Source organism: Guillardia theta, assembly GCF_000315625.1.
Source record: "Guillardia theta CCMP2712 unplaced genomic scaffold GUITHscaffold_48, whole genome shotgun sequence".
Lineage (NCBI taxonomy): Eukaryota > Cryptophyceae > Pyrenomonadales > Geminigeraceae > Guillardia > Guillardia theta.
The window spans coordinates 248,006-270,045 of NW_005434626.1; the positions used below are offsets into that span (position 1 = coordinate 248,006).

Genomic DNA, 22,040 nt, shown 5'->3' on the forward strand with positions numbered 1-22,040 from the left:
AATTGACCAACGTCACCATATGATCACTACCACCTGTAGATGTTCGCAATAAACTTCTCTTCGTGGATCTCAAGGGTACATGCAGACTTGGGAAGAGAAAATCTCCTGGGCCCCGCACTACCAGGGTTAATGAACAATCGTCCCTGTTCAATGAACCGTATGAGACAACAAAGTCATATCGCAATCTTTACCTCATGGTACCATATCCTCGACTGATGTGAGTGACCGAAAACAATGACATCGAGTCTGTGCGCATTCACAACCTCTTGGGCGTTGGCTGGGTCGCCGGTGATATCTTGCAGTCTTTCTGCAACGAATTCGTCTGTGGACTTGCAATCATGAAGATTCTCCTGTCGATTCCGGCTCTCCTTGTCAAATGTGTAACTGGAACAAGGCTCAGCACCTTGCGTCTCTTTCCCTGCTTCTTTGGGGAATCCACAGATATGTAGAAGCAGCGCAGAAGATGCCCCAGGCAACCCTTGCCTGACCGAGTAGAGGGGAAAGTCGAGAGTGAAATCTAGCGGGGTGTTGGTAGAAAATCCTTTCTGACCTGAGAAAACAAAACGTATGTGAGGGATGAATCGCGTGTGGATTGTTACAATCAAAATGCATCGGAAGTGCTCACACCTCGTATTCCTCCAGCGAAAGTGTCTACATTTCCACGAACCATGCAAGTTACAGGAGCAATGTTATTCAGCTCCTTGAGGACATCCCATGCTGATTGATAACTGCCATTCTTGCCAGCATGGTCACCGCCATGCCAAATCTCATGTACACCATCGAAGATATCTCTAAGTCTTGCATCGAAGCAGCCATGTGTATCGCTGACGATTCCGACTTTGATGTAAGCTTGTGACGAACAGCACCGGCTTCGCATGCTGTGAAGCTCCATGAAACCCTCAGATCTCTCTTGGTCTCTCTCATGAACCACTGCTCTTCGTCTCTTGCCCTTGTCTCTTTCCGTTCGACTGCCTTCCATGGATCCTCGCTTCCCGTCCACCATCACACCACCGCAGGTAGGACTACCCGGCACTTGGCCCAACAAGTACCCCACCCTGGCTGTAGCCAACAAAATGATTCCAGGGACGAAAAGAACACTTGACCCACGAGTCGGCAAGAGCAGCAGGAAAGAGACAAGAAAGCGCAGGTAGAGCAGCAGAAAAGAGACAAGAAAGCGCAGGTAGAGCAGCAGGAAAGAGACAAGAAAGCGCAGGTAGAGAAGCAGGCAAGAGACGAGAAAGCGCAGGTAGAGCAGCAGGAAAGAGACAAGAAAGCGCAGGTAGAGCAGCAGGAAAGAGACAAGAAAGCGCAGGTAGAGCAGCGACACACGGACGAGCTCAAGAGCTGAACCTTGACAGGTGATACTCGTGATACATGCACCAGACATCCGAGTTTCAGCGTTACACTGCGTATCAGGTGGAAAGCTGGTTTGAACGCTGGGTAAAGATCAAATCTTGCAATCTATTCCTTTCTGTTTCGATGAACATGCTTGTTTTGTTCCACTTTGCTGCATATGCCATCTGATCTCTACACGAGAATTAGTTTGGTGGCCGTAAAGCTTTCAGTGGGAGGAGTCATTGCCGGCTCAGTTGGGTTTCATGTGGCCCATCGGAAATTTCATTTGTACTACTTTCACTCTGCAGAGCAATGCCGTATTCTTGAATGCAACAGCCAGACGTCAGTCAGGACTAGAGACAGCTGGTATATGGAATGCTGGAGGACGAACTCTATAAAACTCAGTCTGCCGAATGGCTTTCAAAGCTCACTTTTTCAAATTATGACCAAAGCATAGAAAAAAAACAGAGGCCTATGAAAAATTGGTTTATTCCGTTGAACCAAAAGCAAACAAGCAACTTATGTACAGGATACTGTGTAGATTACAACACCAGAGTACATGCCGAATGAGTTTGACTCACAACTCTGGTCGAACGTATTCGAACTCCAGCATCTCTTCTTCCTCTTCCTTCTTGACTGGGAAAATTTTGTAAACTGCTATTCCCGATATGAACGAGAGGCCTATGGCTGAAAAGATCATGACGGCGCCGGGGGCGAGTAGAACTGGAATCATCTTTGTAGAAACCACGTAGTGTAGATTTTTGAGTTTCACTCCTTGATCTCTTTGGCACTTTGCGTTGGGCGATGTGTATCCTCTGAGCAGATCAGCACAAACGTGACTATTGATGTCTACTACTCTCTTGCTCACTTTGACTTCGATCTCGTTTCCTTCTCACTATTACACTCTTCCAGTTGGTTTCCTGTTTCCCTGTTGTTTGTTTTTATCCACTATCCACCCTACCCCTTTCATCCACAATCAAACTACACACACTGCACATGCTGATGACATACTGTTGTCTACTACATCCAAGGTACACTGTTTTATATGTATTTCACTATGTAAAAGTTGTATAACTGCTACCATACCTCTCCAAAGCCTTCCATGTATCCCACCCCTACCCTATCTGGCTATAACCCCACCCCCTGTGCACACCCGGCCTCCCTTCTTCGGTCAGCAGTACAAGCCTCCCATTTCTATGAGGATACCCCTACTTTATATTAGAAAATAGGGGGTACGGTATACTGGATACGCCTCCCCACAGGATCAAACACAACGAAAAATACTTGTACGTTTATAAGCATATATTTTGAGCGACTGGTACAAACTAGTTGAGCTGGATCAGCACCACTACGTATCATTGAATTTGTACTATACTTGTAGTACCTGTAGTACTGTATATAATTTTAAAAAATCCGTATTAATTAAAAAAGATGAGCGGCGCCAGCCGGGGCCGGTCGAGCCTGACGTCACCCGGTACACCAGCTAGCCGCTTATTTCGTAAGGCGCAATCTGAGGCGCAATGGTGGCGACGGGGCTGTGGGTCGTCATGGCTGTGAGTCTAGCGATGAGGGAAGGAGAAGCCTTCTTGCTGTCGACTTCGCCTTCTACTCATCGACGTGTAGATGTTCTCACTTCAAGTCGCATGTATCCTTCAATTGATTTTCAAGTTTCTCCTCTTACGCTAGGAGATCGCAAGCGCTTTACTACTCTGACCCGTCTTTCTATGCAAGAGGATAAAGATGCTGCCACGGGGTTTTCAGAGGAGAGCTTTACTGTATCAATTCAGGACGAAGTGGACGACGATAATGTTGTATTGAAACTGCCAAACCCCGATCCCAAAAAGGATGTACAATCGCTTCAACTTCGCTTGTTCAAGGCATGCTGTGGTCTGGACCGTGGGGCGGCAGCGGGTGACAGTGAGCGAAGGACTGTGTTCGATGTAGTCAACAGTCTTGAAGACCTCATCACAGATGGACGAGAGTTCGAAGTAATCCACCTCCTGTCTCATTTGTGTTTCATTCACATTAATGCCCGGTATGATTGCAGGAGGACGGACTCTGGAGGCTGATTTTTTCTTCGGCCTTGTCAGCTGGGAGTGGTAGTGGAGGAGGAGCAGGAAGGAATTCTCTCCCAATCTTCCAGACTCCTGATACTGCCAGACTCTCCCTGGGTCCGGGATCCACAGTCGGACAGGTACCAGGGCAGCTGCCTGTTGTCCTAGTGTTCTAGTTTCGTGACAGGCGTGCTTCGAAAGGTGTACCAGAGGGTGCAGAGGAGGAAGAAGAGCCTTGACAACATCGTTGAGTTTGTGTTCCGTGCGCCACTCGTTTCTGCTGTAAGATTGTCTTGCGAAAAAGACATGCTTCACTTGTGAGGCTCTTGGCAGCTGCAGATCAAGACTGTCTTGAATCTCAACCACAGACTTGAATCCGAGGGCAACAACAAGCACAAGATCATTCTACGGAATGTCACGGCAAGAGCAGCTCGTCTGCAGGAGGAGCAGGGAGGGACTGACGGGCTCCACCACGTCAGGTGCGCAATCCAGGAGGACCGATCCGAACGCTTGGGTTGAAACCTCTCTCACTGCCCGTGATTGAGAGCATCAGCGAGCAGGTGCGAGAGAGGCGCTCTTGTTTGCTTCATTCTCATCCTCATCCTTATCCCTATCCCCCTTCTCGGCCTTTCTCTCTTCCACCCTCCTCCTCTTTCCTCTTACCTCATCATCATCATCATCATCCCTCCTCCTCCTTATCCCTCCTCCTGCTGCACCTTCCTGAGCTTGACATGCAGGGAGCTGGCGTGTTTGAGACGACGTACTGTGACGACATGCTACGAATCACTCGCGGCGATAGAGGGGAGCTGAGGATATTTTGTAAAGAATAGAGTGTATGACGAGGGATCGAGATCTTTCCATTGGTTTCACCTGATTTGACTGCTGGATCCGTGAAGGATGGCGGGTGCAGGTGGTACAACACGGAGGAGTGATATGGCTGGTTATGCAGTCAAGTGCCGTTGCCAAGCGCGAACTTTCAGCTTCGTTGGGAGTTAGATATATGTTTTGAAGAGTCGTATTCATCGACAAAGATCTTAGCTTTCAGATCATCTTCATCGAATGGATCTCCCTCCCTATCTTGTATATCATTCTTGACCTGACCTCTTTCTCCTGGCATCTTGGATCGACTTTTGTACACAGCACACTGAGATCACTCCATATATGGCAAGGCTGAAATGCCCCCGTCTCATCCTCAATCGAAAGATGTGCGTCTGTTTGCATGAACACCAACATAGTCAGCTCAACCATGCTTTTTGACCTTTCTTCTCCTGAATCACTTGAATTGCTCCTCCTCCTCTCGTTCCATCCCTCCCTCCCTCCTTCGCCCCCCCTTCCCTCTCCATTCTCTCCCTCCCTTCCTCCTCTCCCTTTCCTGCCCCTCAATCACGGACGCATAGCGCGTCTAAAAGTTGAAGGGTTCCTACCCAGGTTCCTACCGTCCTGTCAGGGATGAGGGGTCCGATCGGAAGGAGCGCAAGCAGGGGTGGTATTATGGTCGGCTCCACGGGTGGTACATACGGGAGGCTCAAGGCCGAAGCAGGAGTCAGGATCAGTGAAATGAGATGAAGATGAGAGGAGGGGAGAGGAGGAGAGAGGAGGGGAGAGGAGGGGAGAGGAGGGGAGAGGAGGAGAGAGGAGGAGAGAGGAGGGGAGAGGATTGCGGGGAAGGGAAGTCATGAGGTGGAATAGAAGGTAGGATAAGACACAGATTCGAGCGATTTAAATACCAAATGATCCACAAGCTCCGCGCTGGAGCATGCATGAACGTTAGAGATATTGATTGTGCTGGCTCTTCCGAGCTGTTTCCTGCTCTTGATCCTGCTGATCAGATCTGTCTAGATGAGCGATGACGAGGCTGTCAAGACGTCTCGGGGTAGGAACGTGAAAGCTATCCGCGATGAGCTCGAGAAAAGAAGCAGAGAGAGCGGAGGAAACCTTCCCAGTCCCCTCTGGCCGTACTCATCAAACTCGGGCTCGTTCATACGGAGAAGTATATCAGAACAAGAAGAGAAATCAAAGGGAGGGGATGAGCACTCAGAGCCATCTCAAAGAAACCTCTTCCACAAGGATGCAGATGACCTACAGCAACCTTCCCTCGAAGCTCCGCACGTGGACAACTCTGAGGACAAAAATTACATGGAGCTGGAGCAACGAAATGAGCAATTAAGTACAGAAAGACGAGAGCTTCAGGGCAGATTGACTCAAGCTCAAGTTGACATGGACAAGCTGAAAAATCAACAGGCCGTGAACGATCACAATTCAAATACCGGAGGCAACAATTCTTCTTTGATTCAGGAGCTAGAAAGAAAAGACAAGGAGATTTCGGACTTGAAAGAGATGGTGAGACAGATGTTGAATGAGAGGAAGAAGGAAAGAGAAAACAATCAAAACAAGCACGATCAAGGTCGAGATAGTAGTCAGAGCAATCATACCGTCCATCAACTAGAATCAGACAAAAAAGGTACACAGCCATGATTGTTTGGCTCTTTACCGACTGATAATGATTACAAGACAAGCAACAGCTGTTGAAACAACTCCAAGAAGCGCAAGAGGAGCTTGCGATGCTCAAGGTGAGCACAAGTAAAGCCACATATCACTTCCATCCACAACATTGACAATCGCCCTCCATTGCTTTCACTCCGGAAATATTTTGCGATTTGGATTTTAAATGTTGTTTGACTTACACACAATCACCAGAGCCAGGCTCCAAATCAAGTTTCACCGCCCAAGCAAAGTGCAATGGTAAGAGATGTAACTTGCACGTGCTCTCTTCATCGCCATCTTTCTGCAGGACTTCAGCTCAAAATCGTACAAGGCGGCATCAGGTCACTTTGTGAAAGAGATCCATCGGTTGGAAGGCCTTCTACATCAACAGAGCAAGACCATCGTCGAGCTGAGGTGCTGCCATCTTGTCTTCATTGCTTGTGCCCGACACGTGCAAACCAGCGGGAGAGGAAGGGACCGCAGCATGCTCGATATCCTGAGCAAGAAGATCATGCAGCTCGAGCCCTCCGCTGCTGCCGTCAAGGACCTCCAGACCTTCTTGCTGACCCTTCAAGGTCATGGCCGTTGTCTTGAAGATTTCTCAGCTCTTACGCCTCTTTCAGACCCTCCACCATCGCCTCCCTCGGCAACGACAAACGGCTTCCCCAGCAACAGACCAGCAAACCAGGAGGTCGCCAGCCCAGCAAGTTCTCGTCCCTACAGCGAGCACGTGACGTACCGCAGCTTCACCGAGGGGCTTGACAGACCCTACCGCATCACCTCCAGCTTCTCTCCCAGCTCTCGCCCCTCCCCTCTTCCCCCATCAACCACAAGGAGCCACAGCGAAGTCTACAGGGTGATGGATTATGGGAGAACAGCTACGGAGAGTTCACAGCGGATGGACGTGAAAGCGAGAGAAGCGTTTGAGCCTGGCAAACAAGCGCGTGCCGTACACTTTGATGAAGAGGTGTACTTGCTAAGCGTGTGAATGAAGCATGGGCTCGTGTTTCAGTTTTGAAACTTATTGATCCACCAAGTCCACTGCAACAGGCATCAGCTCAAAGGGAGTAGCCAGCAAAGGAGACATCAATCGCTCTTGCGGGAATGAAATCTCAACCATCCTGGCAAGATTCGTAGTCGTGTCTCCTAACAAGGCATCAACAAGGCTCCTGACTCGTAGTGTTCTTTCCGAGAGACGCTAACAGCGACTGTCGCAACTCCGAGTCTGACTTGCTTGTATGCATGCGCAGCCTCACTTCAACAAGGTGCGTCTGCTTGTCCAGCTGCAAGTCAGCAGCCTCGTCTTTCCTTCGTTCTTCAAGAACCTCCACCACTTTGTTGGGGTTGGCGTACACAACTTTGACACTGGGGAGACTTCGAGTACTTGACCGCGACGACGGGGAGTTCGCCCAGAACGTCGAGAGCGAGCTGTTCAACGAGTCCATCCGCCTCGTCAAAGACGTCAACCGTTTAACAACTCGCACGGCATGATCCTCCTCCGCCTGCTCCTTCCTCTCGGAGATTCTGGCCTTGATCAGGTCAGGATCTGCTGTGGTCTTGGCGCGCTCCTCCCATTCTGCCATCGACTTCTTGGAGTCATCCTCGGGATTTCCATTCGCATTGTGTGACGTTTCCCTGCTCTCTTTGGCCTCCTCCGCAGCCTTACCAGAAGATGCTTTTGGCGAAACATTTCCTGCAAAGTCGAAGTACCATTCTATCCAGTGCCCGATGAAACCGAACTGATGATCCACATGATCCCAAAACGCTAACGCTGCCCACATGTCAAACAGACGTCGATCTCGTTTGAACTCCGTTACAGCTAGTGGCCATAACGTGAGGTCCCGCACATCTTGAGAGGTTGGGTCGATGGGAGATTGCACTATGCCGCTCCAGTGCTGAATCTTCCGATCCAATCTCCCCTTGAGGACTGTCACGTCATAGACGTCGCTCAGCTCCTTCAGGAGAAGATTGTACACCTGCAGCTCGTACAACAGCAGATGCGCGTAGCTCGGCGATGTCTCATCCCGATTGTAGGGATATGTGAACATGCCGTAGGTCAGCCACTCCATCACAACGATGGACAGAGCAAAGACATCTTGCGTGACCCATGTTTGATGGTCCGGCTGCTCTTTCAAGACATTCTCGAGCGCATCTGTCACTTTTTGAGTGTCCGTTAAGTCGCGAGCTTGCAGCTTGAGCTTGTTGAGCTGTTCGTGGGATGCATAACCTACCGTGCAGACACCGCTGTGGATGTCGATGATGTTTGTGAGGCCTCCAATGAGAATAATGTTGTCCACTTTGCAATCTCGCCAGTGAATGGCATTGTCATGCATGTACTTGAGAGCGACTGCCAGCCTGCTGATACCCACAACCATGGAATCTACGTCTCTCGAGGCTCCCCCGACGCCTTCGCTTGCAGCAACCAGCTGCTCTTCAATGTCGTCCATCAACGGCTTCCCATACGGCATGATTGTGATGATCGCCATGTACGACTCTATCTTGCGGATGTAGTAGGCCTGGATCGGACAGATCCCCAGGGGCTGTTTCTCCTCCACCAACGAGATCACCCCGTTGGTGCGCGGGTTGGTATCAGGCAAGTTGACCAGCTTGAGGTACGCGGACAGACCCTGCAGCTCCTTCTGAAACAGGAACTCTTGTCCCCGTCCAGAGGGCGCGACGGTGACTCGTACCACCAAACCACTAGCACCCGGCGCAACGTCTTCGCTCCTGAAGACGTAGGCGAAAGAACCTTTTGCGAGGGGCGGAGTGGAAGTTTCCTTGATGTCACCAGCTCCATCGAAGTTGTTGAGCATGAAAGTTTGAAGAGCTTCCGCCGTAATAGCCTCGACCATGATTGGAGAGGTAGCAGACAGCGTGGGATCGGAAGAATCACAGGATATGTCGGACAAGTTGCCTCTCCTTTCGCGTCAGAGTCAAGAAGACTTCATATCACTGACATCCCCCCCTTTCAAGTTCAAGAATTCAGGCCGAACCTGGAAAAGATTGCCAGACAGTTAGAACAGACAAGACTTCAAACTACTCCACAAACTGTCACCCTTGATGGAGTCATCCCACATTCATTAGTGAAAACAAAACCAACCTGCTGGGTGTTGGCACTTACACGGACGTATTAGACTCACATCTAGCTAGTCTACATGCGATCAAAAGGCATGATGACTCGGAATCCTGATGAATAAATGCACTGTCCTCATGTATTCTACCCTTTCACCTTCCAAGAAACAAGAGCATGTGACGTTTCCTTATTCTAACTGGATGGTGAATCTTCTTGTCATTTCGCTATCAACGTGATGGTAAGTGTCTCAAACTTCACTCACAGAGTACCATTTTCCTCAAACCCATAGATCCTATCGCTATCTCTTCGACCCCTCTCCCGCCCACTCGGATTCCTCACAGATAAAATGACAGGATCGAGAACTACTACGTCCTGCGGCATTCGCTTCTGTGCCACAACAAGGGCTCAACTATCTTCATCGTTCTTCTCTTCATTCATGCGTTTATCTTCCTTCAATCTCTCATTGTTTACCGACGTCTCCCCATGAAACTTCAGCCCTCCTCGCAAACATCCCCCGCCATTTCAGGAACACGGACCCCTCACATCGAATGACCAACCCCTATCCATCCCCACACACTACCCTACCCTACCCTACCCTACCCTACCCTACCCTACCGTAAACATTCCTTTTACCACCCTACCAGTGAATATATTCTTCTGTCACCAAATGTATCCCGTCCCATACTACTACCCCTATGTCGACCATCCTACCCCTACCCCTAGCAGTCCAAGTCAAAATCCAAACACCCACCCAAACACACTCATTGGTACCCACTCCCCCTAATTGGTTCACTACCCCCTCCCTCATGAGTCAACCCAAATATCGGCGCCCACCCGGAAATTCTCTCTTATTACCACCCCTCCTTTCAAAGAATTTCTACCACCCCACCTCATCTTCTTCACATAAACCCCCACATTTTAAAATCATTTAAACCACCCCCACACAGCTGTCCGAGATAACTAATAATCTCTATCGGCCCGGCCCGGCCGCCCGGCTGCCACTGGCACCGCGGCAGCCGGTCGGGCCATCACAGGCCGGTCACCACTTTTTTCATTTTACTCAAAGTTAAGTTAAAAATCAGTTACTGTCGCCCAAAGTCGCACAGGCCATACGGCAAGAAGAGAAAAGACAGTGAGAACCAACCGTTGAACCCTCCCCACCCCTCATCCTGCCGATCATGGCAGCGGCTCAGTCTCCCAAACTACTAGTAACTGATACCAGCCGGGATACCACTTAGTTAGATGATCGCCCGGACCTACATGCCGGGGCCCCTCCGATCAGGCTGGTTCACTGAGCCTCGGAGAGGTGCCGGGCTTCCGAGACTCCCGCGCCCCTCGGGCCTGGCAGGAATGCATGCCATCAAGTTGAGTCGCAAGTCTTCCTACCGTCCGAGTCTAGCCTAGTAGGCCGCGGCTGCCGCATTGCATGCAGACAGTCGTCGACTTGAACAACGGTCAGACTCTGAAGCGGGATGACTGCATGATCATCGTACTACACTGGCCAGCGGCGCCATCATGATGCACAGGCTGAGAGTCGACTGAGCCTCTGAATGGCACCATGCCACGGATGGTGAAGTGATGACAGTGGCGCCGAGGTTTCAGCTCCGAGACTAGCAAGACTCCGATGCCCGGGCCGAAGTGATCGGACAAGTCACAGCGACTTCAGCAGCAGGTCGTGAACGATCGCCGGTCATCGCGTTCGCCGTGGAAAGTTTGACGATGCAGAAGACACACGGGCAACGGGTTGAACTGTCGCACCGCATGACGGGCAACGAAGCCGCCACCGACTTGTCTCGACCTCTCGACCCAGCAAAACATGAGCGGCAATTCTCGCCACCCAAGAATGTAGAACATCCGATCTATGTCACAGTCAGACCTTGTGGCGTCCAGGATGAGAACAAGGCAGAATCGATGCAGGTGTAGCCAACCAAGTTGTGCGTGCAGCTGACATGTTTGCAGAAACACCATGTCGACGAAATGATACGGAGACACAAGATGCTACTGCAGCATCTGGAGTACAGCAAGATGGTCTCGGCAGATGAGACCGAAGAGCATACTGCAATCATTGCCTCGCTGCACATGAAGTTGGCGGAGTTGCAGGTTTCTGCACAACATGTTACCTGTGTTGATGGCAGTTGTTGATGGTGTACTCTAGGAGACTGCTGAAGCTCTCAGTATTTCTCGGTCGGATGTTCAGTTCACTGCGAGCTCTCCCATCTCTTGGTCGTCGGTGGCTACATCTGAGAGGGAGAGCAAGAAGAAAATCAGTTTCTCCGACGAAATTTCGGATGCTCGATCTCCTGATTCCGATAGAACACTCAAGACAACATGGGAGTCGTCACCTGATCAGATTTCCCCACCAGCTCTTTTCACCCATGATCCTTTTGAGCACGGTCTGAAGCAGAGGACTGCAACGCAGACATTTCACAGCAGTAGGGACCGAGACACCAACGAATCGCAGAGCAGATCAAGCATAATCTACAGGTTCCTTTATTCCTTGTTTTCTTTCTGTCTGATACTAAAATGGCATCAGCCATGTTTGTCTCGATGACATCTTAGAGTCACAAGACCCGCAAGAGATTGAAATGCAGAAGGTGATCAATGCCAATTCACTTAGCGGACTCGACTTGAGGCCGCTCGGAGTTGCTTCTGATCAAACTGAAAGTCAAAGTCAAAGCATGTGACTGTGGTCTTTTCAGATTTTACAAGAGATCGAGTTTTTAGATAAGAAGCTCACGGCAAAGAACAAGAGCATATCAGCGGAAACGTCAAAAACATCACAGGTAATTTCATGTTGTCCAGAAAAATTCCTTGGCTCAATCATCTGATATGAATACTGACGCAGATGCAGAACCGCAAGAGAGGAGGAGTTCCACGGGAATTTCGTGACATTCTGACACCCCGTTGTAAACCGTGGAAATGAGGAACAGGGGAAAGAGGGTATAGATTGAAAATCCAACTTTACCAATAATAGACAGCAAACATGACATTGAAAAAATACCTATGAGAATCAGAAAACAATAAAAATTTTGACATCTTGACCAGCATCACAACAAACTGAGGAAGGAGCCCTCGTGATTCATCTTTCGCATCCGAAATGTCTCCATGAGCGAGCAACACATCTCGGTTCGTCGAGAACCTTACTGCTTGTGCTCTTGGTCTTCATCCTCACTCTCTTTGCGCCAGGGCTCCTGCCCTTCCCTGAACCAAGCTTTCTCCTGTCCAAGGCATTAGAACACAAAGACGACAACATCGAACAGCTACAAGATGCTCGCTGCTCCCCGAAGCCGCCTTCAGATTCCTCAACTGCGATCATGTCAAAGGGGTTCAGATCAAGCAGTGAAGCTAAAACCTCCTCGTCGTTCAAAGTGAAGGCGAGCTCCTCTTTCTTGCACTTATCTACATCTTCTTCACTGTCACTGCGCTTCGGAGATTGTAGAGGGGATTCAAAATCTTCGAGGATGTCTTCATTCCCTATCCAGCTTCCCTGATGGCAAAATCAAAACTCCTCCACGACCTTCCACTGCTACTGTTGTTCTGTCGAACTCCATCTTCGGTTCAGCTTCATTCCCACTGCTGCCGATATTTTCAAGCTTTTCTTGCAACTTCAGCGGTATGTTCTCTTCCCAAAGATCGTCAAGGTTATCATCGTTGTCTTCAGGTTCTGTCAAGGTATCAAGTGAGATGCAGACACAGAGCAAACGATTCAATCACCTTTCCCCTTTTTCTTTGAAGAGGATGGAGATGACGACGCGGCCGCTTTAGCACTGGTAGATGCTGTGTCTCTGTGCGAGCTCTTACCTTCTGACCCGGTCTTCGGGCTGGGCAGCCTTAGTGAACTGACTGCAACGGGGCTGGCAATCGACTTGGGCGATTCCTTTGATGCCGCGCTTCTACCTTTAGAAGCAGTCTGCATTGCAAGAAGATCAGAAACGGACGACACTTGATTGAAAGAACAGGCGTGTAGAACAGGCTCAAAAATTGGTGATGTCATCAAATGGTGTCAAACTTAGGCAGACAGTCGCAGACAGCACAAGCGATGTCAGAAACGTGAGCAAACTTATACAACATACAAAAAAATACACATGAGGGTATGAAGTCAACCTCCTCCTTTGCTTCTTTGCCATCCGTTGTGTCCACAGCACCGTACAGGTGACGGTCGGAGACCGCATCCTTTCTTTTGCCAGAGAGGAAGCGATCAAAGACCTCTTTCAAGACGATAAGTATGAGCAGGAAGACGATAATGAGCAGGAGGAGGACAGTGATAGTCGAGTCTCCTGCTAGGGAGCCGAATGCTGACGCCTCCCCATAGCCGTCTCCTTTCGCCATTGTACTCGTCGCCCTCATCCCCTCGCCCGATTTAGCTCAATCACTTGGTAACGGATAACCGTTGCGGTCTTGCACACCCGGCGATACCTAAGTCGCCGACCAGGCTCGGCCCGCCTGCGATGTCTACTACCCCACCCACCCCCGAATGGACGCCATGACCCCCCTTGTGATTCAAGTTATTGTACCAGGTTTGGGGTACTCTACCCCCTCTTTCATAAAGGACCCTGACCCCAGTCGTTCCGATAATTCGGTCCCCATGGCTAAAAACATTTCATCCCCAAAACGAAATTTCAAAAGGAAAGGTTCAAAATATACCGGTAGTTTTAAACTCACAAATGTGGGTAGTGGTACCTCGATCAACTGGGTCCAGGAAGCATTTGTGACTTTCAGGGGCTTCCATCTCAAAGAAATAATATTTGGGGGTGGGGTAGAATGACTTTACTAGGGGGGTGGTACAAGATGAGTCGTCGTGTGGTTGTGGGGAGGGTAGTGAATGGATGTTGAAACCAAGGTATAACATACCCCCTTGATCAACTTTGTCCACATGGGTAGGGTAACCATGAGCTGTTGGGGGGGTAGGGTCCAGAGACTCTGGATAAACGGTGGGGTAGTATGTGTGAAACAAGGTGGGTGGGTGCAGTCCGAGAGGAGCGCGAGGAAGAGAAATGGCGGGAGGGAAATGTTGTGAAGTATGCATGAGATGTGATGAACTTAGATGATAGCTGGGAGATGCTCTGTACGTTAGCAACTTGATCATAAGCGTTGTTCAAGTTAGATATGTGCACCTGTCTGTTGGTTTTGCTCACGTGAGAAGGGACCGTGGTAGTTCGGATAAGGAAAATGGGGGAGGTCGGTGTTGGACATGGTTTGAGTCCGATGCCATGAGACTCTAGATATAGGCACTCATCCCGTGGGGTTCCAAATGATTTTCAAAGCATTAGATTTGTATTATGCTTATTTCATAGACAGCGTGGGAGGTTCGACAGGCTTGAAGGGGAGTGATGAAGTGCAGTTGGCTATTTTGGAAGTTTTCAAAAAAAAAAATTGATGAGTTTGTTTCCAGGAACTGGACACTGGCAAGTTTCCTTTGTCCCAATTGTTTGAGACAGGGCATTCTTGACAGGCCGTCTGGCCGGAAGATTTGTCGAGCGTTTCTTTTTTTTGAATTGATTTAGATCACGGCATATATTTTTGTCAAGTTGACTTGAAGCTTGGCTCCATGACTTCAATCTCTTGTTCAGATTTGGATAGACAAATTGAACAGCTACTCCGGTGTGAGTATATCAAAGAATCTGAGGTGAAAATTTTGTGCGCGAAGGCAAGAGAAATTTTGGTAGAGGAAAGCAATGTCCAGCACGTGGATGCTCCAGTAACGATCTGTGGTGATATTCATGGACAGTTCTTTGACCTGAAAGAGTTGTTCAATGTCGGTGGAGAATGTCCAGATACCAATTATCTTTTTATGGGCGACTTCGTCGATCGAGGATTTTACAGCGTAGAAACTTTCTTGCTCTTGCTTGCACTGAAAGTACGCTACCCTGATCGAATCACGCTGATACGAGGGAATCATGAGAGTAGGCAAATCACACAGGTTTATGGATTTTACGATGAATGCTTGAGGAAGTATGGATCTGTGAATGTTTGGAGGTATTGCACAGAAGTATTTGACTACCTTTCCCTCTCAGCGTTAATCGAGGGAAAGACGTTCTGTGTTCACGGAGGGCTTTCCCCGTCCATTACAACCCTGGATCAAATTAGAACTATTGATAGAAAGCAAGAAATCCCTCATGATGGTTCTATGTGCGATCTCATGTGGTCAGACCCAGAGGACATCGATGGCTGGGGCCTCAGCCCAAGGGGAGCAGGTTATCTTTTTGGAGGAGACATCACGGCACAGTTTAACCAGACGAATAACATTGAATTGATCGCTAGAGCTCATCAGCTTGTGATGGAAGGCTACAAGTACATGTTCAACGAATCTCTAGTGACAGTATGGTCGGCTCCGAATTATTGCTATCGATGTGGGAATGTTGCTGCCATCTTGGAGTTGGACGAAAACCTCAATCGATCATTCAAGATCTTCGATGCAGCACCTCAGGTATTTTTATCGAAATGTTTCTGAGTGACGAACTGACAAATCTGTAGGAGACTAGGGGTGTTCCAGCCAAGAAACCTCCTCCCGATTATTTCTTGTAGAATACGTGTGTTGGCGATGCATGAAACGGGAGCAGGATGAACGCAGGTTCAGATCTCCTCGCAACACTCTTTGACAGGCTGTTTAAATGTAGTTGGGAAAAACAAATGATCATCACAGCGTTCTGTCACTTCTCTTGTTTCAACCACAATTCTCGCTCGACATTGAAGCGATGTTGATGTACGGATGAGATTTAATCCTATTACAACATCGCATCTCTATCCACAGGATTGAAGAACTTAGAATGTTCAGCATGACCCCCGATTCCGTCGAACGCCTTCACAAACTCCAGCGCCCGAGACTGTACGCTGTCAGGAGCGGGGGCCTGGACTTCCTTCTTTGAAGGCACAACTGCCTTGTTAGGCTTGTGGGTAGACGCCGAGGGTGCTAGAGGCACCTCATACTTCACCTTGTGCATGGCTGCCTTCTTGAGGCGCTCCTCGGCCTCTTTCTTCTTCTCGGCGCTGTCATGCTTCTGTATCAACTTCTCTAGAATGCTCTTCTCAATAGAATGCAGCCTTGTAAACCCTCCTGATGTGGATGAATGGCCTTCCTCGTCCTTGTCCATCCCCCCGAAGATGAAGTTGGTGTCGTCCTCTATACTTCTCTCATCCTCTTTCGCCATTTCCTGAACTGCTTTTTGCTTGATCAACTGATCTGCTTGTCGGAGCACCTCCTTGGGAATCTTGATATGAGACTCCTTCTCATGGTGAGCAGAGGACTTACGAGTCTTGACAGTCTGAGATGGGACCGAGTCCCTCTTCACGTTGTACCGATCATGGTGAACATCTACTTTCTCCGATCTGATGTGACTGCTTCCTTCTGCTGGCCTTTCCTCGTCGGTCCTTGGCACCTTTTGAAGGAGCGACTGTGTCGATTGCTGATGATAGAAGGAGGGACTGGACTCATGACGAGACTCCCTTGACTCATCGAGTTTCTTTTGATAGAGTCTTTGAGCTGCGAGGTTCTTACGATCCTGCAGCAGGCCAGATCGAATGTGATGCTCCACCTCCCCCTCCTTCACGGCAAGCTTCTTGATCTGGCTCTTCAAACTCTCAGTGTTTTTCTCCGTCTTGTCCTCGAAGTCTCTGATGTCACTCAATGCCTTCCTGATCTCAAACATATCTTCTGCGTGTGAGGAATGAGCATCATTCTGTGCAGGCTTGACGTGCTGCTTCGAAGCACCTTCATCCTCCCATGCCTTCTGATCGTCCACACCGTGCTCTCTCTCCCACCTGTACAACGCTGCGATAGCTGCATCCACATGCGGAGGTCTCTTGGCCTTCCCTTCTGCAGGCCTTTTGCTGGACTCGGAGGAAACTTCCCTATGGGATTGTTCTGTTCCAGTCTTTTCCCTCTTGTCCTGATTCGCGTGCAAGTCCATCGGCTCAGAGCTCCGTCTCCTTCTAGGAACACGATCAGCTCCACCATCCCGGAGTGCATCAGCCCCATCCTCGTCCACCGAGCGCACTGGACGCCTCTCATGTCTATGTCCATGCCTGCTATCACGAAGGAGCTGTGATTTGGAGGATTGGAACCAAGTGGGAGATTCTGAGGCTGTGCTTCCCTCCACATAGTCATCTGGGTAGGAAGTAGCAGCAGTATGTCCACCATCAGGATCTTCACGGAAGACAACAGGGACGGCAGGATACGTTGTGGTGCTCGGGTTCCGTTCTAGATAATCTCGTTGGCTCTCTCGCCACATTTTAGCAGCATCCTCGTCAGAAACCCCGTAGCCTTCTGGAGCCGGGAGATAGTCGTATGTTTGATAGACGTTGAAGTCTGCGGGATGCTGCTCGGAAGAAGAGGTTGCATACGGAATAGCACTCAGCTGCGTGCGCTTTGAAAGAGGAGGGCCGGTAGGAGGAGCCGCCCTTTTACGATCAAGGTTTGCTTGGTTGAGGGTACTTGCTCTCAACTGCTCATTTCGCCCCATCTCAGAGATGACATTCGAGGGATATCTTCCATTCCTGAAGGTCAGAGGCGACAATGCTTGCGTCAACTCCTTCCTCTGCTCTGCTGCTTGCGAAAACAACTGCGCCCACCTTTGCTGCTGAAACAAAGAATGGAGCCGCTTGGCCGCATTCACTCCCATTTCTGGCGCTGAGACTATCGCTGATTGAGGTGACCATCTGCCAAATAAAGAAGCAGCCTGATCTTCCCGTGCTGTAAGGGCAAACAAACACACAGTCGCTGCCAAGACCAGCCCAGCGGCGCCTATCTTCCATAGACGCGACGGATGAGCAGGCATTTGTACAAAGATACGCGTTTTCCGTCAGATTTGATCAGCCTCTTATGTACTCACGAAGTCACTTCACTTGCATGAGATCAGTTCAGTGAACAACAGCTCCCGGTTGGATCCCTTCTTCTTCAAACGATGCTGTCAAAAGTTGTTTCTCTCCGTCCCGTTACTTCTCGCTCCCACTTGTTCTCTCCTCTCCTCTCCTCTCCTCTCACTCTCCTCTCCTCTCCCCTCCTCTCCTCTCCTCTCACTCTCCTCTCCTCTCCCCTCCTCTCCTCTCACTCTCCTCTCACTCTCCTCTCCTCTCCTCTCCTCTCCTCTCGCTGTCTGCTTCTTCAATGTGCCATCGTCACTTGCCGTGCATCCCCGCCATTTCCGGAAATAGAGAATAACGGGTAAGTGTAACGGTCCTAGTTGTGAGGGCCGGGTTTGAATCGATTTTTTTTCAGCGGAAGATTCTGAGGCAGGCGCGGAACTGTGCCGTCGGGGAGCCTCAATGGTGGATGGTGTGGCGGGAAGGGAAGGGAGGACGGGGGTCAAGAAGAAACGAGAGGAGAGAAGCATGCACGAGCAAAGATGAGAACGATGCAAGATGTGAACAGCAGATTGAGGGTCTCAGGTAGCTCATCTTGTCGACAAACTTCTTGTTTGTTGGGTGATCGGGGGTGAAGGATAGGCTGCCAAATGTGTGGCACCACAAGGATGCTAAAGCACAAGTGTTTCATCTCCTCTTCTTCCTCGTGAGCATGGTACAATAATGTCCGAAGCCATTCAGTCGCATGCAGTCAGGAGTCCACCGCTGTGTGCTCCATTTGGAGATCACTATCGGTATAACAATCGGACGGAGGGCACAGCGGTTGAGGGCAATGAAAGCAAGGCGTCTAGAAGGAAGAGATCATCTATCTTCTTGTCCCCAAAAGAACAGAGCGAGACTGTGAATGCTAGGAAGCTGGGAAGAGCCTCCCAATCCAAGTCTGATAGTAAGTGATTCACAACCCTGATGCAAAGCTAATCAAGTTTTGTATCGCAGAAGCTCTCACGGAGAATATGTTGAAGCTGATCAGGCAAGATACCAACTCTCCACGCCGCAAGATGCTTCTTCGTCATCATCGTTCAGCTGTCATCAAGCTTGAAACTTTGCGCTTATTCGCTCTTGTCTCCGTCTTTTGCGCCATTTCTGCTCCTACGCTGGAGTCATGGAACTCAACATTGCAAGGGAGTGCAAAGCCGGCGTTGGCCCGGATAGATTCTCTCAAGATCCTCACTGTCTTTTCTGCGAGCATGTTCTCTGTTTGCTTCTACATCATCGCTGCGACTTTCAAGGATGTCGATGCCCCCTTGCCTCCGAGCACGATCAAGGCTCACTTGCAAAACTTGCTGAGATGTAGGTGGTCGGAAGGATGCTCTCGATCTGTGAGCTCACTTGCAAGGAAGTGCAATGAGTTTGATGCTGTTGACAGCCCTTGTACGGCATGAATGAAGACATCCCCAAGTTCTGTTCAACGCACAAACAGGTGTATGAGGGGAAATGACGACATGTCTGTACTCTCTGCTGTGATTGATGGGTTCTTGATGCCTGATGTTGGTGCCTGTGACTTTGTTGTTTTGCAGGAACATCACAGAAATCTCAAGGTGAAGCTGTGCATGTCGCCTGAAGGGTGTCAGAAACAAGTGATTATGAAATGAGAAGTCCGTATCGAAGGCTGACATGTTGCCGACAAAAGGCTTCTTTCGGCTCAGTCAATGACAAGCATCCAAGATTCTGTCATGTGTGTAAAATTACATCACTGTCTTTCTTTCTCCTCATTGCTCATGCAGAATCACAAGCTGGAGTCACACGTATTTGATAATGCTTCATTCCAGACTGTGATCGCCTTAAAACAGATCAACATTGTCGCTAGAACATGTTCACATGCTGACTGCAAACGAAGAGTATGAACGATGATGAGGAGGAGAAGGAGAAGGAGAAGGAGAAGGAGAAGGAGAAGGAAGAGAATGAGGAGTTGAGGGCGGGGAGGAGGAGGAGAAGGACGTTGTGGTGATAGTGCTTATGGTTTTGATTTGTTTCAGCCGATCTTTGGGTCGATTCTAGACCTCATTCCAAGATTCTGCATCCATCACAAGCTGGAAGATCATGTTAACTTGAGAAGGTGAGGAAAAGAAGAGAAGCCTTCAAATGACAAGAGATAGAAGAGCGATGCATTGTGATCATATTGACAGCGATGAATTGTGATCATATTGTCATGCTGAAACTTAATTTCATGATATGAGATTCAGCTTGTTAAACGAGTTGTCTGCGATGACATGTCAATCGTAAAGTGACCGTAATGCAGCAAAAGATGTGAGTTCAACGGTTGTCCCAAACAACCTGCATTTGGAGATCCTGTACAGAGTAAGAAAGTTGTTACGTGCGAGACGATTTCTGATACAATAACTCTTGCAAACGTAGAGATTGCACGTTTCTGTTTTGACCACAAGCCGCAAAGCAACTGGGTCAACATCATGGCAAGGAGGTGTGAGGTGATCCGAACGTGTTTGTCTCGCTGCTGTTCTCAGATAATTGTTGTCGTCAGCATGAGAACTGTCTCTCTCGCCCGTCATATGCCGCCTCCTACAACATGACAGCCAGGTAAGGCTCTGCCGTTGGGGTTGTAACATGTTACATAACGTCTGCAGATTCTGTTCACTGCACAAACCAGCTGGATTTGTGAACATGTATGTGCGACATTGTTCGGATGAAAGCGGTTGCAAGCGACAGGTGAGAATTCGAATGTCGGTGGATTGTGCGTGAGGCGTCGATGATGGCAGGCATCTTACGGATATGTTGGGTCGAAGACTGACCTAAGATGTACCAAACACAAGCGCGATGGGATGGTGAGATAAGTTGATAGCATTCCCTTTCTTCCACATCTTGTCTTCGTGTCTCATCTTTCATGTTTCATTGTTGCACCATCTTTTTCTCTCGTGTCGCATCTCTGATATCTTGTCTTTCATATCACATGTTCACACTTTATCTCTCAATCTGTCTTCCCTGCTGACTTGCTTCACTCGATGGTTCAATTCACTTTGACCGAAAGATTCACATGTGGGGATTGTGTAAAACCAAGGGATGCACCAAGAACGCCTCGTTCGGTCCAGTCGACGGTAAAGGCTACCGATGCTCTTATGGGATGAACTGACATGCTGCCTCCTGCCTTCCTCCTCCTTCATACTGCCTCCTGCCTCCTGCTCCCTTCTCCTCCCTTCCCTCTCCTGCCTTCTTCTTCCCTCCCTCTTTGCAGGGCATCGCACTTTCTGCGCGAAACACTGCAACAAAGAGGTTCACGTCTACATCCGAAAGTCCGGGAAATCTTGACGGGCTGGAGCATATGACTGCAGCGATCTCAGACATCAACAGCAGCAGCAGCAGAGGAAGAAGAAGGAGGAGGAGGAGGAGGAGGAGAAGGAGCAGATGAGTTCGACTTTACAGCTCATCGTTTCTAACACATTTCTCCTTCACATCAAATCCGATTTGCTTGTAAATCCCATGGCATTCTTCGTCCATGATAATGTCTGTCCAGCAATCAAGTCCGCTGAGTTTGCACCCTGTAGAGAAAAACATTACCTCTCTCCACTCCTCCCACCCTTCCCCCTCCTCCTCATCATCATCACTACCACCACCACGATCAATTGTTGTTCTATCCCCTCCCTTCCACTTTAGCTCAACTTTATCCCCTCCCATCGTCAGCACGAGCAGGCATGGTCGACTCACGTCCAGGAGCACTTGCTTGAGGTAAGTCTGATCCTCCATCAGGTCCTTGTACTTCACCTGCACAGCCTCAGCGGCTGCCACGTCACCTGCCAGCAACACACACCTGGATGGGCGCGAGATGCGCGATCACAGCCTCGCTCAGCAGGGGCTTGAACTGCCCCCACTGCATGTGCTGAACCTCCGACAAGATGTCCTGGAGGCGAATGAGGAGATGAGGAGGAGGATCGAGAAAGGTGAGCATGACGACAGCAGCAGCAGCAGCAGCAGCAGCAGCAGCAGCAGCAGCAGCAGCAACGAGGTTTACCTCTTTGCTCTTGCCGGTGACGGACTGGTAAATGTTTAGGAGGTTGGTGCACTCAGGTCGTTCAGGGTTATCCCACTCAATTCCTGACAAAGAATGAGAATGGTGGTGGTGATGGTGAAGAAGACGAAGAAGAAGAAGAAGAAGAAGAAGAAGATGATGATGATGATGATGATGATGGTAGGGAGGAGGGGAGGCGGGAGGGGAGTGAAGGAGCGAAGAGCGAGGAGAGGAGAGGAGCGGCGTGGAGGAGGAGCGAGGGAAGAGGGAAAGAGTA

General features: G+C 49.5%; 11 protein-coding genes across 11 annotated transcripts in view; 5 read left to right on the forward strand and 6 right to left on the reverse strand.

The window, feature by feature from the left end:
- Positions 1–26: 26 nt before the first annotated feature.
- GUITHDRAFT_110861 (hypothetical protein) lies at positions 27–979 on the reverse strand (the record flags this gene model as incomplete). Its single annotated transcript, XM_005830056.1, has 4 exons — positions 27–143; positions 192–384; positions 478–550; positions 628–979. 4 exons carry the CDS (start codon positions 977–979, stop codon positions 27–29), a joined length of 735 nt encoding a protein of 244 aa, XP_005830113.1.
- Positions 980–1,826: 847 nt separating this feature from the next.
- On the reverse strand, positions 1,827–2,115 carry GUITHDRAFT_153361 (hypothetical protein). Its single transcript, XM_005830057.1, has one exon. The coding sequence runs from the start codon at positions 2,066–2,068 to the stop codon at positions 1,913–1,915; it is 156 nt and encodes a 51-aa protein (XP_005830114.1). The 5' UTR covers positions 2,069–2,115; the 3' UTR covers positions 1,827–1,912.
- A 740-nt stretch (positions 2,116–2,855) lies between these two features.
- Positions 2,856–4,199, forward strand: GUITHDRAFT_163935 (hypothetical protein; the record flags this gene model as incomplete). The annotated part of the gene is made up of 6 exons (XM_005830058.1): positions 2,856–2,888; positions 3,123–3,323; positions 3,383–3,529; positions 3,591–3,671; positions 3,723–3,868; positions 4,127–4,199. The coding sequence occupies 6 exons, from the start codon at positions 2,856–2,858 to the stop codon at positions 4,197–4,199; spliced, it is 681 nt and encodes a 226-aa protein (XP_005830115.1).
- A 1,029-nt stretch (positions 4,200–5,228) lies between these two features.
- Positions 5,229–6,861, forward strand: GUITHDRAFT_110863 (hypothetical protein; the record flags this gene model as incomplete). The annotated part of the gene is made up of 6 exons (XM_005830059.1): positions 5,229–5,850; positions 5,901–5,959; positions 6,087–6,131; positions 6,181–6,287; positions 6,336–6,448; positions 6,497–6,861. The coding sequence occupies 6 exons, from the start codon at positions 5,229–5,231 to the stop codon at positions 6,859–6,861; spliced, it is 1,311 nt and encodes a 436-aa protein (XP_005830116.1).
- Positions 6,862–7,030: 169 nt separating this feature from the next.
- On the reverse strand, positions 7,031–8,725 carry GUITHDRAFT_140714 (hypothetical protein; the record flags this gene model as incomplete). The annotated part of the gene is made up of 1 exon (XM_005830060.1): positions 7,031–8,725. The coding sequence occupies one exon, from the start codon at positions 8,723–8,725 to the stop codon at positions 7,031–7,033; it is 1,695 nt and encodes a 564-aa protein (XP_005830117.1).
- A 1,940-nt stretch (positions 8,726–10,665) lies between these two features.
- GUITHDRAFT_140715 (hypothetical protein) lies at positions 10,666–11,869 on the forward strand (the record flags this gene model as incomplete). Its single annotated transcript, XM_005830061.1, has 6 exons — positions 10,666–10,863; positions 10,906–11,046; positions 11,102–11,430; positions 11,480–11,540; positions 11,646–11,729; positions 11,792–11,869. The coding sequence occupies 6 exons, from the start codon at positions 10,666–10,668 to the stop codon at positions 11,867–11,869; spliced, it is 891 nt and encodes a 296-aa protein (XP_005830118.1).
- A 217-nt stretch (positions 11,870–12,086) lies between these two features.
- Positions 12,087–12,862, reverse strand: GUITHDRAFT_110866 (hypothetical protein; the record flags this gene model as incomplete). Its single annotated transcript, XM_005830062.1, has 5 exons — positions 12,087–12,164; positions 12,211–12,252; positions 12,299–12,433; positions 12,477–12,610; positions 12,661–12,862. The coding sequence occupies 5 exons, from the start codon at positions 12,860–12,862 to the stop codon at positions 12,087–12,089; spliced, it is 591 nt and encodes a 196-aa protein (XP_005830119.1).
- A 1,474-nt stretch (positions 12,863–14,336) lies between these two features.
- Positions 14,337–15,471, forward strand: GUITHDRAFT_87878 (hypothetical protein; the record flags this gene model as incomplete). The annotated part of the gene is made up of 2 exons (XM_005830063.1): positions 14,337–15,373; positions 15,421–15,471. The coding sequence occupies exons 1-2, from the start codon at positions 14,495–14,497 to the stop codon at positions 15,469–15,471; spliced, it is 930 nt and encodes a 309-aa protein (XP_005830120.1). The 5' UTR covers positions 14,337–14,494.
- Positions 15,472–15,671: 200 nt separating this feature from the next.
- Positions 15,672–17,720, reverse strand: GUITHDRAFT_110868 (hypothetical protein; the record flags this gene model as incomplete). Its single annotated transcript, XM_005830064.1, has 1 exon — positions 15,672–17,720. One exon carries the CDS (start codon positions 17,718–17,720, stop codon positions 15,672–15,674), a length of 2,049 nt encoding a protein of 682 aa, XP_005830121.1.
- A 748-nt stretch (positions 17,721–18,468) lies between these two features.
- On the forward strand, positions 18,469–20,890 carry GUITHDRAFT_110869 (hypothetical protein; the record flags this gene model as incomplete). The annotated part of the gene is made up of 13 exons (XM_005830065.1): positions 18,469–18,691; positions 18,742–19,124; positions 19,172–19,225; positions 19,323–19,382; positions 19,436–19,480; positions 19,530–19,577; positions 19,782–19,861; positions 20,045–20,103; positions 20,161–20,231; positions 20,285–20,340; positions 20,388–20,469; positions 20,520–20,585; positions 20,789–20,890. 13 exons carry the CDS (start codon positions 18,469–18,471, stop codon positions 20,888–20,890), a joined length of 1,329 nt encoding a protein of 442 aa, XP_005830122.1.
- Positions 20,891–21,206: 316 nt separating this feature from the next.
- Positions 21,207–22,040, reverse strand: part of GUITHDRAFT_73319 (hypothetical protein) — a gene marked incomplete at both ends in the record, with an annotated part of 3,393 nt that continues 2,559 nt past the window's right edge. The window contains 4 exons of the mRNA XM_005830066.1: positions 21,207–21,296; positions 21,463–21,519; positions 21,566–21,655; positions 21,767–21,849. Coding sequence (XP_005830123.1) covers positions 21,207–21,296; positions 21,463–21,519; positions 21,566–21,655; positions 21,767–21,849 — 320 coding nt within the window. The remainder of the gene's footprint in view (positions 21,297–21,462; positions 21,520–21,565; positions 21,656–21,766; positions 21,850–22,040) is intronic.

What these genes read in the sequence shown, in the direction of transcription:
- GUITHDRAFT_153361 (XM_005830057.1), bottom strand. Translation starts at nt 2,068, where the DNA reads ATGATTCCAGTTCTACTCGCCCCCGGCGCCGTCATGATCTTTTCAGCC.